This window comes from Drosophila albomicans, chromosome 3, assembly GCF_009650485.2.
Source record: "Drosophila albomicans strain 15112-1751.03 chromosome 3, ASM965048v2, whole genome shotgun sequence".
Lineage (NCBI taxonomy): Eukaryota > Metazoa > Arthropoda > Insecta > Diptera > Drosophilidae > Drosophila > Drosophila albomicans.
The window spans coordinates 1,611,263-1,631,955 of NC_047629.2; the positions used below are offsets into that span (position 1 = coordinate 1,611,263).

At 37.8% G+C, this 20,693-nt stretch overlaps 1 protein-coding gene across 1 annotated transcript; it reads left to right on the forward strand.

Annotated features, from left to right (window-relative positions):
* Positions 1-1,101: 1,101 nt before the first annotated feature.
* On the forward strand, positions 1,102-20,484 carry LOC117571735 (uncharacterized). The gene is given in 4 exon segments (XM_034254054.2): positions 1,102-1,265; positions 19,156-19,506; positions 19,508-19,788; positions 19,791-20,484. Coding segments are annotated over 3 exon segments (579 nt in total). The 5' UTR covers positions 1,102-1,265; positions 19,156-19,264; the 3' UTR covers positions 19,847-20,484.
* Positions 20,485-20,693: the final 209 nt, after the last annotated feature.

Below are 20,693 nucleotides of genomic sequence, written 5' to 3' on the forward strand. Positions count from 1 at the left end.
TTCCACGTCTGTTGACAATTGTTTTTGCCCCGAATGAAGCATGCAACGTTTGCGCTGTTTGCACCCATTAAACGCTTTTGCAGTTCTAGGTCCAACTCCCAGTTCCAGTTGCAGTTGCTGTGTCCATATTGCAGCACATCCTCGTCTCGTGCGATGCTGCGACAGTGTTTCGACTGCAGTTCGTGTCGTTTTCATCGCTCGAAAAAGTGCTGCTAATCTTTTGTTTAGGCCTGACATGTGGCAGAGAGACACACAGACACTATGTGAGGTCCCCCAGTGAGAGAGAGCCTCGTCCGTCAATTAGGCACAACATTTTTGCTGCTTTGTCCGGTCCGAGTGTCACTTTCGATCATATCGATGAAGCCAAATTGCACTGGCGACACACGAGTTCCCGGACAGACAGTAAGTCCACACTGGACACACCTTTGTCGTCTGTATGTGTGTGCGTGTTATTATTGGCAGGGATTTGGAGTCATTAGGCACATCGAATGACGCATTCACGTTCGTTTAGTCTTTCCTATACCTAATGCCGCCGGGTTTAACGAGCTGCATGCGTTGCGGTTTCGGTTTCGATTAGAGCTTCCACTTTTGAAATGGCTAATCAATGAGTTGGAAGCGACAGTTGACCCACAGATGAGAAAGAAATATCGAGAAATAGCTTGCAAATTGCAGCCTCTAATTTCTTTTCGTGATTATTCCGCTTAGCTGCATTTGACACGTGCACAACAGATTCATATTCAGATGCGACGAGCACATTTCCCTGGTGGGATAAGTGTTTCAATGATTTCTTATTTCAGCGCATTTTGATTTTTTTTGGATAATTACCTTGAGAAATGTCTCAGCTGATGGTTATTCAAGCACTTTCCAGTATTCAAATTGTCTTTACTTAATGTTATAATTTCCTTTGTTCCTTTTCTTTGTTGATCGCAACGACTCTTCTTCTTCTTTATTCAACATTCACATGCATTCTGTAAGCTCTACCCGATAACAACTGTGTTCGATAACAACTCAGTTCCATCTAAGCTTGTTCGATATTTAGCATTCGACCGAACTCTCGCAGTTTCGTTCGATAACAGCTCTGTTTGATTTACACAAGGTTATAACTGTTGGCCGAGTCTTGCAACAAAATGTCATCATCAAAACTTACGAAATTTTCTGCGGATACTTTACCATTAAAATCAGTAAGCGGCACTTCAGCAAGCGAAAGGAAACCTCTAAGTGGGCGAACTTCTTAGCCAAAGGAAAAAATGAAGGACTTAGTCAAGGTAAGTACGTTGAATGCTTGGTTGATTTTGCTCGGCGTGCGATGTGGAGGCGAATATTTGAACAAAACAGGCAAATATAGTAATAATACAAGTGAAATGCTTTAATGTACAAAGACAAAGGGCCAGCTCTGCAGTAAACGAGATTTGTGAAATTGTTATTGAAGCTGTACCACGCTGTTCGGACAACAAACTACGGGAGGGAGCATTCGGGGACCTAGGGTCTTAAATTGAGGAAATGGCAACTGAAGTACGTTTTAAGTTCCAGCCGGAAGAAACGTTAAAAAAAATAAGAATAAAACCGCTGTAATACCAAACACTCGACTATGTTATACCCTGTAATGAAGAGAGGTTAGGATAAAGGACAGTATATAGCAAAGACCCTCACTGAAAGACAATACTTCTTGTAGAGCTAGCCCCAGGGTACAATTGACCGAAAGGGATCGATTGGTTGGCGCATGTTAGATGTTTGAAGCTTATAAAGGATTATGTTGCCTGGCAGCGCAATATCAACAGCAACAACCAGGACAACAACAAAAAAAGCACTCTATGTAAGAAGGACCGAATGCATATGAATATAGGATTTCATACCCGGTACCTACAGACAACAAGAGGGTATAATTGCTTTCTGGCAATGTACTTATACCAGTGAATATGTCTTGATTTTGGATCAGCATTACTGTGCGCACTATTATTGGAAAGAATGTTGAGTATTCTTACTTTATTGAGTTCCTTACAATGCTTTTTAATCGACTGCTCCTTATTTCCATTTCCCTATTGGTTCTCTTGCTGTTGTGTGTGAAATGCGAAAATTATTGCACAATGCAAACGTGTTTTTTATGACGAGCAAAATATTTATTCAACGCTTTTTCAGTTGTTGACTTTTGCACTTCTCCACTTGTTCGCAATGAATGTGTTGAAACAGTTCTCAGCTAGTGCTCAACTCTGTTTACTCTTCGATGTCGTGGTTCTTTAAAGCCTTTGGTTTATTGCATGTGCTTTAAATAATACACGCTATACAGAATATGGAAAAAAAATAAAAAAATAATGCTTTTTACCAACAGTGTGCGTTTGTCTTACATTTCTTTGTAGATTAATAAATTGTTTTGAATAGCATCAATAGCTCTTTAATGTTGTAGCCACAAGACTAAAGACACTATCGTCTATGAAAACCTGCTTAACATTTTATGTTATTTGAAGATACACTCTGACAACATCTTCACGTTCCTTACCATACGCTAAGCCCTTGTGGAGTGTCCTTGACTCGAAGCATTGCTCTGTTGTGGGGCTCACAGGGCGGATGGGTTATTGGTAGGTCCACCAAGAAGACAACAACATGGCCAAACAATCACGAAGTGTCCACCCGATAAACCCCCCGCAACAGCAAAATATTTGTATTTAATAAAGCCAGTGTAAGTGGAAGCGTTGGGTCGCTTGTTTCACTTTGCATACGACTTGTGGAATTTAATGTATCCAATGTTCATGGGGACACCAGCGAGTGGGTCCTTAACGCAAAAATGGAGAGAGAAAAAATGAAACAAGAAAAAGAAAGAGAATGAGAACGCGAACGAGAACGAAAACGAGAAAATAAAAACTGGGCGAATGCAAAGCATAAAAAAATACAATAAAATTCGAACATGAAAAGCCTATTTAAAATGCTGACATACGAAATGCGAACGAACGAATGAACTGAGCTGCTCAACACTTGAGGGCGCCACAGTGCAACAATATGCACAGCAGAAAAGCAAAAGCAAAAAAAAGAGAAAAGTAGGATAGAATGAGAAAGCGACTGGGCGAATTACCATAAAATGAAAAACAAAAGGCGCGACTCGACGGGGCGAGGACAACCAAACACCCAACAACACAGCCACCGAATATATGCCGCTGCAACAATCGCCCCTGGGCCCACCTTGCCGCATGCCAAATGCCGCATGCCCCATCCACCATGCAATGCGAATACGAAAATATGAAAATTGAGTGAAAATATGTAAATGTAATGAAATATTGTTTTCGCTGGCAGTGCGGCAAAGGACACAACAACAACGAGAGCAACAACAGCAGAGGCAACAATAACAAGAAGAGTGTCGAGACGACTTCGCACATGACGTCAAGGATTTACTTAGTTACTCAGGCCCCAAATGCCCACTTGGCACTTGCCAGGACCTCTTAAATTTATGCGTAACAAGTCGCTGCTCCATTTATCATCTCTCTCGCACTCCTTTCCTCTTTCTCTCGCACTCTCTTTCTCTTTTCTTGGTTGTGATTTACACTCTCGTTTTTCGGTGGAGAGCCCAACAGTCACCGTATGTCTAACTGACGGACTGACAAACTGACAAACGATGGCAAACGGAGTATTGAAGCCGTTTTTGCTGTTATTTAAATTATGAAAATTATTCAAACCACAAATGGAATCATCATCATCAGTTATAGCTCCCCTTCCAGCAGGCGTAATACACGCACTTAACTACACTGAAGTGAAGCTGAATCCTCGGGCTGAAGGGATTTGGAATGAGCCGCAGTTACCCGCAGACCGACAGACAGACACACGAATCAGGATGAGAATGAGAATTCCAAACAGACAAACGGCCATGCGAGTATAAGCATTTTCATTGGGTGTCAGATTGAGAGGGTAGAAGAAGTATCCAAGAGCATCCACAGCCACAGCCAACTGGCAATAAAAGAAAACCTCATTTATGTGAATAATGTGAACAGATTTTATGACAGACATTGGAATTCAATAGAATGTTCATACATATAAGAAGCAGACAGAACTATGCAGTACACTTCATTATAAATAATATCAAGCGATTCTTTGTAAATATATATTATTTCCTCAAAATCAGTCGAAGTATAAAAGCGGTAGTAGACTGTGCTCTTTTATGGGATAGTCGCTACTCATTTTCACTAATTCACTAAAAGCAAAACAATGCGAATTTATTCTTAAAATATACCGAGAAAAATACTAGAATATACACACGTCAATTTTTGGTATATTGAAATTGTTCAATTATTCCTACTGAAAAAATACTAGAATATACCAACGTCAATTGGTATATCACTATACTGTCATAATCAAAATTATTCAATTATTCTTACTGAAAAAATACTACAAAAAATACTATTCCATTAAAAATATATCATAGGGTACAAAATATGTCAGAACCAAACCAAACTAGCTAAAACCTAAATGCTGAAGTTTTTTGCTATACTATATAATTTCATTAAAACCTTTTCAAAAAATGTATCTTAGCACAAACAAAATTAGTAGGAACCATAAAGAATGTTGAATACATTTACTTGAGTCACATATTTATAATGCTATATAATACTATGGGCAGTGAGCATAGTGAGTATAAAAAATCAGCAATAGCAAGAGAAAATTCGATACGCCCTCAGTTTGTTATTTAAAAATTTTGTAATTAATTTAAGAGCAGCTGTAACGAACGTGTAGAATGTTTTAGCATATGAAACTGCAGTTCTATGTGCAATTTAATTTCAATTGATTTGACAGCTGCATTAGTGCTGGATTCTGTTTTCGACTCTCTAAATAAATAATCGCTCTGGCAATTTACAATCAACCAAAGATATTCAATCTACAGCTGAGAGCTGTCAGCTAACACGAAATGCACAAATTATAACCACTTAAAATTGGAAAGCACTCAAAACGTGGTCAAATTGAAGAGAGACAGAGATAGAGATTACAGAAATTGTGCTAACTAAATGAGCTATAGCCTCAATTTGAAATGTCATTAATAAATCCCAGACGAACTGCAGTACACACACACACACTCGTTGTGTGTGCAAATGTTAAACAAATGACACATAACAACAAGACATGAAAAATTCTCCAAGTGTGTGTAAAGACAGCTGCATAGATTCGACATTCGAGTGCACACACAGATACAATGATAGTTAGATAGATAGATAGATAGATAGATAGACGCACGGATATTTACTGCTAATGAGTTAATTCAATTAAGAAAACCACACACAACGAGCGACAGTCAGAGTTAGAGGCAATGTCTAGCGTGATCTGGGCAGTATTTGACTTGCGATTTGACAGTTTTCAATTAGTCAAAGTGTCATTAGGTCACGATGAAATGCTGTCCACCAGGTAAATGTCATACACACCACACTCCGCCTGAGCCCGAGCTGAGGCTGAAAGTGAGACTGAGGCTAAGCCTGACACTGATGCTGATACTGATGCTGACCACCACCCGCTGTTTGGGACTACGTGAGTTGTTTGCTAATGCATCGAATTGTAAATGCCTGGTAATTGATGAATACTTTACAGTTGATTCCAATTACGCTCTAAGAGGAGCAATTCCACCCCACGAAGGCCAAATGTGCAACTGTTACGTATGATGGAAGTGGAAATGGAAATGGGTTGCCCTTAGCATCCCCCAATTCAATTAACCATTAACATAATTCGCAAATAAATAAAAGGACAATCGCATGTGTTCCATCTATTTGCAGTTTTCCAAAAGTCCATGCGCCTCTAGAAATGTCAAACAACACGTCCGTAAATAATTCATTAGCCTCGTCGCTTGTCCTTCAGCCCTGGGAATCGGTTGAGATGGACATTAAAATCGACATTGCTAATTTAATGAGTTTTCTACTCGACCAGCGTTTGAGTGTTTGAGCTTTGACGTTGGCTTTCGCTTTGGCCCTCAGCTAAAATAAACACTCGAGCGTTAATGTACGAGATATTTAATTTATACATACTTACAAACGGTCGCGGCTGAGCCGGAGATGGCACTGAGATGAAGGGAATGACGCTTTTATGGTTCCGAAGGACTGATGAGCAAAAGTTAGGTGGCAAAGAGCAAATGCCAAAGGCGCCAATTTCTGACGCGTTCTGATGTCCACGTTGCCAGCAGAGCGGCTAATAAAAATCAAATATGGCTATGGCGATGTGCAGCACGAGAATGTGGCCCATCTGTTGTTCAGTTGAGTGGCAACGCTTTTGAATTAGAACCTGTCAGTCGTGTGTCTATGTGACGAGTGGCCCCTGACAGCCAAGAGCCAACAGCCAACACCCCAACACTCAGCCAGAAAGAAGAAGGAAACGGGCAATAGTCAGGTGTCCAGGTAACTGGCGAGGACTGTGGAAATGGGCAGCAATGATGTCTAGAGTCCACCCAGCATCCAGCTCACAGGCCTGCTCTGGGCCTTGGGCCCTGGGCCCTGGGCACGTGGCGATAAAGAAGACATTCATGGCACTTTGTTCGAACATTAAGTGGATTTAATGTAAAGTTTATGTTTTCCTTAGGTTACGTGGTCGATTTCCGTTTTATTGCCTTAATTAAAAGATTGGCTCGGTACTCTCGGTTACATTGGCAACGTTAGTATAATCAACGATATTTATGGCTATTTGAAATATTTATTCGGCTTCTTACCATTTTATAGTCGACCTGTCAAGAGCTCTCTCTTACTCTCTCTCTCTCTCTCTCTCTCTCATTTCTCAATGGTGGAAGGAAACACTTTTATGACTACCTTTGAAAATGTGCACAAAAATTAAAATCGCATAAATTGAAGAGTTTTTTTATTGCGAGTCGCTTCGTTCACATGTTCATAGTGCCTCATCATAAGATCAGCGCTATAAACACAGAGATCACACTTTAAACTTTAAATGAAAGACATATATGTATGTAAAAGAAAAACGAGAGTAAAATCACCATTATCGATAGTGTTATCAAGTGTGGAAATTACCTAACAAGGGATATAAAAATCGAAAGCATACAAGTATCTGATAATACTATTACTAAATCGAGACAAATTTTGACACCTTAATCATAAAGCTGGTGGCTGGGTGGGTGTTTATTGGCTGTCGCCACGCATTGTTCCGGATTTCTTGGATCGCTTTAAGCTACGTCTTATGGAGAGATCAGCCATAAATACGGCCATAAATCGACCACGCAATTTGCACACCTTCGTATATATGCATGTATGTAGTACATCATCAACTGGTGATGTTGCTGCTTGCCACTTGCTATGGCTTATCGGGCAGATAAAAAAACATACGCACACAAAAACAAAAACGGTCCACGCAGCCACTTTCAGTTTTCACGGCGCTTTGAGACCGTGGCTGAATGTTCAGCCAAGTTAATCGGTTGCATTAGCCAAGAAAAGCGCAAAGCAGAAGCAGACTTAAAGCTCTGATGCTCAGAATTGTTCGTTGCCACAAAAGATGATAACATAAAGTTGAATAAATAAATGCCGAAGAATGAGCCATCATTGACCGTCCCAGCTTGGCTTTTCAGCTGTTTTAAGATCATGAGATCACATAAAGCTAAGCATAAATTCCACATCAAATTCATAGGATTATGGGCGATGGGCAATATAGGGGGATTATCAATTTGAACAGCTGCTATAAAAGTTAAGCGCTGTTATTTTCCTTATGAATTGAAATTTGAAAATCTAATCTCTAGCCAGAACTCTCTCAAATCATCTGTGGGTTAGAAAGAGTCGCCTAAGTGTCAAATTCAACTTGATTAGACAAAACATTTATTTGCATTGTGCGTATGACGAAATTACTCAAAGCTGCTGCTGCTGCTGCTGCACTTTTTACTGAGCACAGACGTTTGTAAATTTAAATAAATAATCAAATAAAGGTAAACAAAATATTTTCTTTGTGTGCAACTTTTCTCAACTTTATTTCTTCACAAAATCCACTTGCAGCTACAAAACTATATTGTCGTTGTAGTTGTTGTCGTTATCGTTCTCGTCATCATTGTTGTTGTTGTTGTTGTTGTTGTTGTTGCTGCTGGTGTTGTTGTCATTTCGGGTATGAAACGCATTTTACAACTTCTCTTCAGATCCGGCAGAGTACTTGACAACCCACTTATAGAGCAGCCACCAAGGTAAATGCAAACATGAGGTAGCTGGCAAGAAACTGAGTAAACCACTCTTTGTTCTCTAAGTCGAATATATGATACTCTAGGTCTCAGAGCGTATGAACATAATATTACTTAATAATAGCAAAGTTACTTTTTACATTTAAAACTAGATGATTATAAAAATTATAAAGAATCGTATTGTTGAGAATATTATCTAAAAAAAAAAATTAATATCATTACATCAATTTAAAATATAGGAATTACTTGTATTATTATATGTATTATTTGAATTAAGACACCATTTCAATTTCAAAAAGTATAATTTGACAATTTAATTTATATCAAAAACACATTTATAGCTTTTTATTTTGCTTATTTAGATAAAAAAATATCTTTTTTAATAAATATTGATTTACTATTTTATTTTATCTGAAATAACTATTTATTTTGATAATTTTGTAATAGAAAATATTTTTTTTTATTAGAATAAATTATTAAAAAAAAAAAGATTATTTTGCTTGCTTATGTAAAATTTTTTTAAATCGTATATTAAAATATTCTTAGGACTAAAACATTTGTTTGATTTTAATAGTTAACATATTATTATATAAATTATTTAAAATTAATTAAGTTTCTTTTATTTTATATATGTAATATTATATGAAATAGCATCATTAACAATGAGAAGCAATCCAAATTCGTATTGCAACTGTAATACGGCAATTCAGTTGAAAAACAAACGTTGCCGGAAGCAGAGTTACCGAAAGGCTTTTGGAAGCTGAAGCAGTTTTTGAAGTGCTGCAGGGGCATGGCAAGGTAGGCGGGGGCAACTGCTGTCGCTGTTTCTGTTGTTGCTTCTGTTGCGACTTTAAAGCAAACAAAGAAGGTTAACTGTGAATCGAGAGAGAGAGAGAGTGTAACTCAGGAAAAAGCAGAGAGAGAGAGAAAGAGAGTGCTGCCAGTTGCCCTACAGAGAGGGGCCTTTCACTTGGCGGTTAGTTCTCATTCCTCATTCCACTATCGTCATCGTCATCGTCATCGTCATCGCCATCATCGTCACTTAATTGCGTAGGTTGGTAGCCGCGGAGACGCAGTACTTCATGAGCAGCTACTTCACTTTGGCCACTTCAGCGAGAGCCCCAGCGGCCAGAGCCCTATTTGCCCGCTAGCTGAGATGAGCACCTTAACCTTCCTAAACCGCCTCCCAACTTTGCCTCCCTACAAGCCTGCTCATCCCTCTCCCTCTTTCTCCTACTTTGCTGTTCATCTTTACTGCGCACACCTTTTTGTTTGTGGTTGTGTTTGTGTGAGTGTATGTCTGTATGCGTTTATATTTTTACTAATTTACCACAATTTTCGTTGTACTTGAATACAAAATGCAACACGGCCACGCGCACTCCTCACCTCCTCCCACGCATCCCCTCGCTTCCATCACTTTGCATACGCCTGCCGTGTGCTACTTTATGCGAGTGCGCAAGCATTAAGAAGCAAAATGTGTGTTGATGCACCTGCAGCAGCGAGTGAAAAGGAAAAAACGAGTGAGAAGGGGGGAAGCGCGAGAAACCCAAAAAATAACAAGATGATGCTCAACAGCAGTAAGCACAACAATAACAACACAACAATAAAAGCAACAACAGCAACAAAAATACTACACAACAAAAGTAACAACAACTATAAGAGACGCGCAGCATTAACAGCAAAATATTTAAATCAGGTTAAGTTAGTGTAACAACTATTTAGACCCCATTCTCGCCCTCTTCTCCTCTCTCACCTTGTACTTTCTTTTATTCTGACTTCAACTTGTTGTTGCTCTGCGCTCGCTCGCTAGTTACTTGTTCATTTTGTTTTCCCTGCCGTTTCTCCCCAAGATTGTGCAAAACTTCCAAATTTATGCAGCTGTTGAATGTGTGTGGGTGTGGGTGCGGGTGTGTGTGAATGTGTGTGTGTGAGGGGTAAATTCTTGATGCGCTCGCTAATTGGGTCAAGCACTTTAAGAGTTGACAAAGAAACCTGTTACACCAGCAAAAGTTGCTCTTCCTTACACGACAATTTATTGCTAAATGGTATGGCACAAAAACTTCCTAAACCCATAATACAAAATATTATATACACCTACATATTTCTAAGTTATTAGCAAGTGCAACAAATGTGGTAAATACTTACATACATACATATAACAGAGGTGGAGGCTAGGCTAGAAAAGACACTTAGGTATGGGTTGACATTAATAAGTCGATAACCACTAAGCATTCGTTATCAGTACAGGACCGAAGTAGTCAAAAGCAGCAACAGCATGCAGTCAATTAAAGTCAGCCGTCAGCATAAAATAGTATTTAGTTATGTATATACTTTAACCAAACTAAATTATAAATGTATTATAAATATATCCCATATAATAAATAATTAAGGGTTATCTTTATAACCAACACTACATAGTACAAATATAATGGTACATCATACCAGCTTTAAGTGATCCTTACAAAGTTATCAACTCTGTTTATTAATTCTACAAAGATATCAATATTTATATATGGTTGCCTTGCTATATAGTTTAAGTACAAAAAAAACTTAAGATTATTTATTTAGTTAATATGTATTTTTTATATAAATACATTTTGTGTGAGCATATTTATTAATTATTAAATTAATTATAATGAAAGTAGCATATGAAATAAAGGTAGGATAAAAATAAATGAATTCCGAACGGAAGCCCCGATCCGTAAAAGAATGCGAAATAGCACTTAATAAAATTAATACTGAGTGAAACTCTGTTTGATTGTATTGTATTTATTTTAAGTGATTGCAGAATGACAGAAGCTGCGCTTCGTTGGAAAATTCCATCCATGCCAGAGGAGTGATATTCCATATTATCCAATATGATACAAGTGCTGGCTTGTAGACTGAGTCTAGTTACGCATTTTTATGAAATTATCAGCATAACAGACAGACAACTGGAGTGTGAGTCTGTGTGTGTGTGTGTGTGTGTGTGTGTGTGTGAGAGATGAATATGATGTGGCAGTGCAAATAAAATACAAAATAAATAAACAAGCAACACGAGCAAACAGAGACACAAACGCACACAAGAAATAATAAATACGTGGTTTCATTATTAATAATAAGTATCTGTATCTGTATCTCTATCTGTATCTGTTTCTCCATGTTTCGTTGTAGCTGTGGCAATATCATTTCTGGGTATCCGTATGTTTGTTTATTTAGTCGTATTTCGCACTCACCAGCCCCACCCACACCCCCACCTTTCGAAGGCCCCGCAGCTTGTGCGGAGATAAAATGTCAAAGTCTCAAGCGAAATCAACAAGCACATATCCTCCGGATATTTTGCTCAACATTTTGTCAGTTCGCAGCGGCAACGTTGTCACTCACTAACACACTCACACATACATACACACACACACACACACAAGCGTATGCTTATAATGTTGATGAAAACAAGTGAGACTCTGAATAATGAATTGCAATTAGCGCAATTACAACAGATTGTCACAAATATATAAAACAACGTGCCACATAAAGTACAACTACCTGTTTCAAACCTCCGCCCAATCCAGCCACTCATCTCTCCTCCCCAAACTTGTGATGCACGTGCATGCAGTCATTTTATTTCAGGCAACGTTATAATTTGAATAATTCAACAACTGGACGGATAACTATCCGCCCCTCCCACCAAAATGCAGAGCAGCTGACGACTAACTTAGCATACAACAATTTGGTTCTAGGCCACATCTGTTCAACACTCTCGCACAGTTTTCCAACAACCCTAAATCTAGAGCTAAAGCTCAACTTCAGCTTTAGCTCCATCTGCATCCCCAACCCCAATGCCAATTCTCTCAATTTCAATCCCTTTTCACAATTGTCCCCTCTTACCCCACATATGTGACACGAGACAATTCTGTGGGCACAGTGGGCAGTTGGGAGTCAGTTCAACATAGTCTGTTCTGGTCTGCTATGGTCTGGTCTCGTCTCCCTTTCATTGTTTATGGGCGTATCGAATGTTCGGGGGTTACTTGTGGTTCCGCTGGGAACATAAATATTTATCCAGTGATAAAAGAATTTGGGTTATTTTCGTGGTATATAAATAGCACAATTTAACTTGGTTAACCTAAGCCAGTTCAAATGACTGAGGGACTGAGGGAAAGCCATTGAATATTTAAGCATAGAGTGCAAATGTCAAAGGAGCTATAAAACAGGGAGACAAAAATATCTACGCCAACATTAGCTACAATTCCAAGATACGGGTTGCCGTAACAGATACTCCCAGATAATGCATACGGCGCGGGTTTGCTTCAGAGAAGGATTACAAAGAATACTGTTTAAACATAGTTAAGTAAATTGATAGCCAGCTCCACCAAACCCTTTCATGCTTTTCGACTAACTGACAGTATTCTTGGAATACATTTAAGTAGATGGCTGTAAAAGGCTTCTGTGCTGTTGGTAAAATTTCATAAATTATTTAGGCTTAATTTCATTGAAAGGGTATTCCATTTAATAAGCAAAATATACATAAATTTAACTGTCTGCTGCTTTAATGTAAGCACATTAAATGTCTTTAAAAAACGTATCATATAAAAATATTCTATTAAAGCAATGTAAACAACAAATTTACTTATGACAAAATTGCTAGACTTTGTTAAATTTCAAAAAAAAAATTCATTTTTATTAGCTAATGCAAAAAGTAAAGTAATTCAATCAATAATTAATTTGCAAAAGATAATAAAAACAATTCAAAAATCTACAGTCGAGTGTGCTCAACTGTAAGATATCTGCTATTAATTTTTAATTAAGCAAAACAATAAGGTTTTATTCAGAAAATATACCGAAAATACAAAAATATGCCGAAAGCTATATTTGGTATATGAGTATAAGATTACATTTAAAATATACCATAGAGTATATAATATACCAGATTGACATCCAAAGCAATTAAGACCCAAGAGCAGCAACCATTTTTGACCATATCAAATTATTTCCTAAAAATTGTAAAGTATTAATTATTAATTATTAAAGACTAACCGACCAATAATTACAAAAATGAATGGAAATAACATATTATTTTATGTATTATAATACTATACTAGATTTCAGAAAAATATTATTGTACTTTAAATTTCGAACTTTTTCCCACCATGAACTTTTCCGTATTCCACAGTGCGACAATTCGCATTGGTCTGCGGCAAAACAAAGTATGGAGTGTTGGAGCTTGGCCTGCGGCATTTACCACAGAACAATGAAAATTACAGATTTGATGACGACGATGACGACGACGATGCCGACAACAGTGCCACCTATTAGCCACACAGGTGAGCGCGTTGCCTTTGCTCCGCTTTCCCTTCATTTTCCCGTTTTCCCTTTACCTTTGCTTTGGTTAGTGGCATGCCTGTTCGCCCTTCGCTTCTGCTCTTGTGTCAATATTGACGCAGACCATATCTTTTTATGACATATTTTTTTGGCTACTGTCAGCTCTGCCAGTTGTTAGGTTTTGTTTGCATCCTCATGCCCGATGCCCCATTATTTTATTTTATTTTTTTTTTTTTTGGCTCTTTGGAAACAGTTTGATAGCGAGGGGAAGTCACTTGCATGTGTGCTTACACCACACAAATATGCATACATACTCGTCTGTATATAATACAAATACATTCATATATTTATGCCAGAGTGCAAGAGTCAGTATAGCTGAAAACGTGGCTGAAAACAAATCCAGCTCTTGCCTGAACTTTGCTTTGCTCTGCTCTGCTTTGATGTCTCACTTTCGAGCAGCAGAACATCTGGGTTAGTGGGTAATGCAGTGCGAGTTTTGTGCCGAAAGAGCTCAGCTGAGAGCCCCACACGATGGTCTAACCAGGGCCAGGCCAGTCAGTTGGCTCCAGTTCGATCACATTTGCATTATGGTCCCGTAAACAAGCTACTTGACAGGTTCTCTTCATTTTTGGGTGGCACTTTTCGTTGACAACTGACATCTGATGGAGGACCACGCGACACGGACTGCATTGAAAATGGTCAAGAAAATAGAAAGAAAATGCGATACACACATACTTACATATTGATACCCTCTCAAGTAAAGGCATCTCCACCGACCGACCATCAAGACTAACTGATTAAACAAAATAAATTAATCAACAAATAAAGAGGGTATAGATTCCACATAACTTGACTGATCTTTAACGTTTTATTATCATTTTAATGTGACAATATGTCATAATTTTGATTTCATGTATAATATGGAGGAAAATTTAAATCAAAAATATTAGTAACGTCACAATAAAGGTATAACAAAAATTTTAATTATTTTTCAAGTTAAATACTTAAAATAAAACAGGATTCTTCAGATCCTTGGATAACGCAATGAAAATAATACGATTAGAGAATTTTTGCACTAATTATATTGTGTAGAGAATTGGAGTAAAAGAATACTCGTATAATAATGAACAATCTTTTAATGCGCAAAATTAAATTAAAAACTTGGAAAACGTCAGCTCTAGTGAACAATATATGTAGTATATTTATAAAAAAATATACTTTATTGTTTTTAATTTTCTGTTCTTTGTTTTTACTGTATTCGAAGTAAGGTAAGAGATCTGTATATAAATAAATGCAAATTATACAAAAAAGAAAACTGACATACATGAAGATCAACTTTAGATTTTATAGAGTATTTTGGAAAAATTCGAAACTATGATACCATAAATTTGTCGATTCGCCCAGGTTCGAATGAACGGGTGCAATATGCGTCTAAAAATGGTAGCGAGCAGTGACAAAGTTATGGGACTGCAAAGTGTTAGGAGGGTGTTGAGAGTAGGAGAAATAGCGACTTGAAACTCACAGCACACCCAGGCGAATTTCTTGGAAGCGCGAGAAGAGGTTGCTCAAACCCACGCAGCGGACGAGTGTCAACTGTCAGTGGCTGGACTTAAGTGGCCATAAAGAAGGCACATCACGTGATGGTGTGCTACTGACAGTTGCAGTTTGCAGGTGTTGGCCGCTAGGTGTCGCACTGACAGTTTGGCAGCTAATGCGCGCCCTGGAATTTTAAATGACTCAACGCGCTGCGCCGTCGCATTGACAGTGGAATGAAAAGGATCATCATCGTGATACGTGAAAGTATTCCATTACCGATGCGAATCGAAATCAAATGTCTGAATCGATGCTATGCACTGAACCGAAGTGGCTGCAACATGAGCGGATTTGAAGGCAAAACTCAGTTGAACTTGAACTTCTGTTTCCGCATGCGAATCTTCAGCTCCACTTCGCAAGTGGCGATCAATTTGCCTGACAAATTGAGCACCAGCCAAAGACCTCAACCGCAGCAAGTTGACAACAATCGACTGGCAGCTGAAACCCTAGAAGTTGGCAACCGTGAGCGGTTCCTCAATTTGCGGTTGAGCCAGCGATCACTTGGCCCTCTCTCTCTCTCTCTCTCTCTCTCTCTCTCTCTCTCTCTCTCTCTCTCTCTCTCTCCCTGTTACTCTGTATTTCTCCTCGCCCCACGTATCACATTTCAATGACGCGACCACATTCCGTGCTTTGCAGGGTTTCCAAAGATACATCTAGATTTCCACTTGGCATTGCCTTATGCAGCACGCTCTGAGCTTCAAATGATTTCTGTGGTCAACTTATTTAAGTGGGCGCCCCTTTCTTTAACTTTGGGTTTTGTAATCTGATACGAGTTGAGCTCAAAACTAAATTAATTGTGAGTCTCACTAGTATTTGACATAATAAGTGCTTCCCTCGAACGTTTCCGGTCAAATGCAGCATTTGCCGACAAAGCTGCAACACAGCACAACAACGACGATATAGGCATAACAATGCGGCACGTTGCACACGCTTCTATCTTGTCAATAAATCTCAATATCAAAATATGCTAAATGACCACCCGTATGAACCGTAGACAATAGTTCACCAGATGGATATAACTAAAAATGCAAATAACTGCACGAATGGCAAATGCGACGACGAGTTGAGTTCTACGAGTATTCGTACTGGGCTGTGCATAGTATCTGTGAAATACGCGCATAAATCTACAATAGTGCCACGCCCACCGCCTCTTCCATTCCCGCATTCGCTTCGATTCATTTTGTACTGTTTTTTTTTTTCTCTTGTTGTTGTCTTGTTTTGTTTCGGGGCGGTTCTTTCATTAAACGCGACGCATGCAAACAATGAACCGTGTTGACAGGTTTCGTTTTTCCAACTCTCGTTTTGATTGATTTAACCTGAATCGGTTGACAGGTACCAGAGCACTTTTGGCATGCCCATGTTATGAGATACAAAACATATGCGAGAGCACAGCATACTTAAGTCCAAGAGTGTATGGAAATAATCGTACTTATGCTAAACGCAGTCCAACAACATCAACCTAGGTGGCACAAGCCACATGAAAGACTTCCATTACTGAAATTCAAAACTGTTGATCACATGAAAACTGTGGAGTTATGCAGAACCCTCCTTTCCATGCATATTCATATCGTATATCTATGATTTCAAAAGGATTATTTGTTTATTCATACCTGCTTTTTAAAATCTTGGAATTTGCACAGGTGAAACTGAAGCTAAGCACGAAAGAAGAGCCGCATTATGAAATATGCTTAACTATAATAATAATAATAATCTTATTTGAATTTTTTTGTATTGAAAAAATAATATTGAAATCAAAAAAAAAAAAAAAATAAAATAAAATTATACATATATTTTATAAGAAACAAATTACAGTCGAATATGTTTAACTGTAAAATACCTGCTACTCATTTTCAATTAACGCAAAACAATATACAAAAAAAAAAAAATTTTTAATTTTAAATTTTAACCGAACGCTGTATTTGACATATTCATATACTATTGCATTCAAAATATACCGCAGAGTACAAAATATACCGAAGGCTATTTATGGTATATTCATATACTATTACATTCAAAATATACCGCAGAATACCAAATATGCCAGATTGGCAACTCTACGGGTAGCGGAATAAAAATCAGTTACTAATAAATCGAATATGTATATCAATAATTTTATTCAACAATGAATAATTAATTGTATATCGAAAGACAATCATTGTACAAAAAAGTGATAATCGTTTTAAAACTAATACATAATTATTCTGGTACAATATAACAAATTGAATTTCATTTAATTTTAAATTTGAGTATACATATCACAATTTTCCGCTCGAAATCAATTGCTGCTTTACCGCTATACTCGCATACATCATTTAATGAGAGACAATCGTGAAATGCGTGCAGTTTTAAACAGTAGATGTGAATAATTGTGTTGGACAAGCACCGTTACACGATGTCGAGAGGTTGGTCCAAAGCGTTGCCAACAAAGGCCAAATGAAAGACATGCATTTCCTTTGGCCAAATGCCGCACAGACAATTGACGACTGTCTATAACTTGAAGCTGGGGATCCGAGGCGAATCCACTGCGCAAGCAAACGAGTTGAATCATAGATGCAGCTCATGAAGAGCACATCGAATGCGAGACGAATGGTATGAGTGTGCAGTGCATGAGTAAATTGATTGACAGTTGAATGATTTAATGAGCAAGAAGATAAACGATCCCCCCTTCCCCCTGCAAACTCCGTTTAGTTTTGGCTGCCAACCGCAGCGAAATGAATTACTTATTTTCATTCGAATTTCAATTTGAATCTCGCAAAGGCAAAAGCAGACACACGGCACTCAAATAAGTATCTGTTAGTTGCTGTTGAATAGTTGTAACACGGCGGTCCATAAAAGATGCTTATCTTTCTGCAGCTCTGCAACTGTGGCGGCCGTTTTTTCTTGCCTCGTCATTTGATGACGACGACGACGATGACGATGATGACGACGACCACGCACTTTGTGTCAACCAGTCAACGGTCTGGGAATTGATAAACTAATGTTAGCTCAAGTTGTTGTTGGAGGAAAAAAGTATACAAGTCTTGATAGTTGATCATTTCTTTGATGCACATTTCCATAACGTAAACAAACGCAATACACCAGCAGTGAAATGTGGGCACTGATACACAGAAAAAAATTGGTATGAAACTGAATAATCTATCAGAATGATGTCGTTTGTCCAGACTTTAAGCTTCAATCGTCTTAAATATACTTTAATATTTAAAAATAAATATATACAAATGTTAAAAGCAATATAGAATAAAGCAACTAAATTTAAAAAAAAAAAACAATGATAACACGATTATTTTTACGTTCCTTTTCAACAATAAAAATGTATGGTTTACTTACACTTGAGGTTTTGCAATCTGTGTTACACATTTTTACATTAAAGCATGCAAGAGTTAAGAATATATTCTCGTATTTGTCTTCTGGATTCAATTTTCACATCATCTCAATAATTTTTCATTTTTTTTGCGTGGTGTTCTATTTAGAAAAAATAGTTTTAGAAAGTAAGCAATGTGTTTATATACATATGTATAAATTTGATTAATTTTCATTTTCTGAAAATACTTTACAGTTTATTTGAGCTTAAAGACCATCAACCTGAACAAAATTACATGAACATTTCTTTTGCAGTATGGCATAGGCTGAAAAGCTTCTCTTCAATTTTCAATTAAATGTCTTACACATAATTAAATTGGCTTCGCCATTTAAATATTCATCTCCGAAAAAGCAACAATTACATTTAAAGCTCTCTCATTTCTTTCATTTCATTTGTTGTTCATTTTTATGTCATTTGTGTGTGATCAGAGAGCTATGTGACTGAGAAGGGGACTCCTCGGTTAAAGGGGAGCGACCACTTGTCTTTTCTTTTTTATTTGAATCGTACCCACGCAGCTCTCACGCACTCACAAGTCGCATATAATTTATGTATCGGGCAATAATGTTTAACGATCTTTACATTTACCAAACAGCGGGAATAATCGTATCTCTCTTCCTTCTGTCAATCTCTCTTTCTCTCTCTCTCTCTCTCTCTCTCTCTCTCTCTCTGTCTCTGTCTCTTTCTCTTCACATTCCTCACTTTCAATATTTCTTTATTAAACTCAGCTCAACTTCGATTGAATTGATTGTCCAAATTTATTATAATTCCCTTTTTACACTATTTTTAGGATTATCGGGTAACAACGAAATGTAATGAACCGGTAAATCAAACTACGGATAAGATGCCAAGAACTTTACAACTGGAGTCAGGATAATAAGAGTCTTTCAAAAGTCGGAATGCTGTTTCTAATGAGATTGCCAGAGATTGTCAGCGTGAAGTCAACGGAGACGGGCAATTGCAATTCCACATATATCGATGACTCCGAAAAGAGGGGTAAAATAATACCGAAACCGGCGTATCTGCACAATCCAAGGAAGGATGTGATATCCAGATTCAATATGTGGAAGCTTAAATGACTCTGGGATAACAATTTCAGTGAGGCCGAATTCATTGCGGCAGCCTTTGTCGTGACGAACGTGTCAGTCAATTGGTAAATACACAACACCCGCGGAATTTCTGCAGATCACGAAAGATATGTTGTTGTCCCGCAACGATTCCCAATTACAGTTGGTGCGCTTCGAAAAGGAGCGTCTGCTTCTGGCGATACCAATAAATGTGGCATCACGGCAAAACTATGGCGCGGCAAAATAATACGCGTTCATTGTTTGTTGGCCAATACAAAGGTTGTTCAGCGAACTGGTGGATATCAACGATGTCTTGGCTCGTATGAATACCGAACCGATGTCGCCAGTTGAGGTTATCCTGTGCCCCATCGCATAGTGTTCGCCGAAATCTTTTTACGATTTCGAGGGGACTAAATAGACAAAACAGGATGACAAGAATTGAATCCAAGCCAACCGTAAACCTCATTCGACCCCGCCGACACATCAGACGCTTCTAGATCATGCATCAAGTCTAATGCTTGGGAAAGTGCTGTCGCGTATTAACGATCCTTCTACAAAGTCTTTGATCCCCAATTATATCCCAAAAATTTTCTGTAAATCCAAAATTATTTAAATTTTCTCAATAACACATTATTTACAAATTATAAACTGCTAAAGGTTTAGAAATGCGGGTAGTTATCGTGTGTAGCTTTGAGCTCACACCTAAATTTGTCACTGTTGTTGTAGTTTCTTTGTCATGAAGTGAGGTCTATACACACACACTTGTATTGGTATGAAACGATGTTGTAATGAGCCACATTACACGATTCACAGTTGTTAGCTGTTACCATTGTCGTTTGGCTCTAATTAGTTTTCAAATATGGGCTTGCCCTCACTCGCATCACTCGCATTGTCCCAATCAATTTCAATCCGTAAGCCTAAAGAAATGAGAAAACACATATACACACATTGTATATCATTACATATTTCTTTTTCACTTTGTCGACATGTTTTACACATTTTTGCATAATAATTTGTACATGCTAAACAACTTTTCCATATGATGAAGGTTGCCCTGCGGTGCTTCAGGGTCCCGAAATGTTTGACATGTTACAAGCTATTCGATTCAATTGAAATTGATGAAATAATGGATTTGGCTTTAAATTATGAATATGCTAATCACAACAAATTTAAGATAAAAAAAGGTAGAACTAGAAACATGTTACATGACATGAAAATCAAATATATCTTTATAATAGTAGTTTAAAATATTCAAGAACTA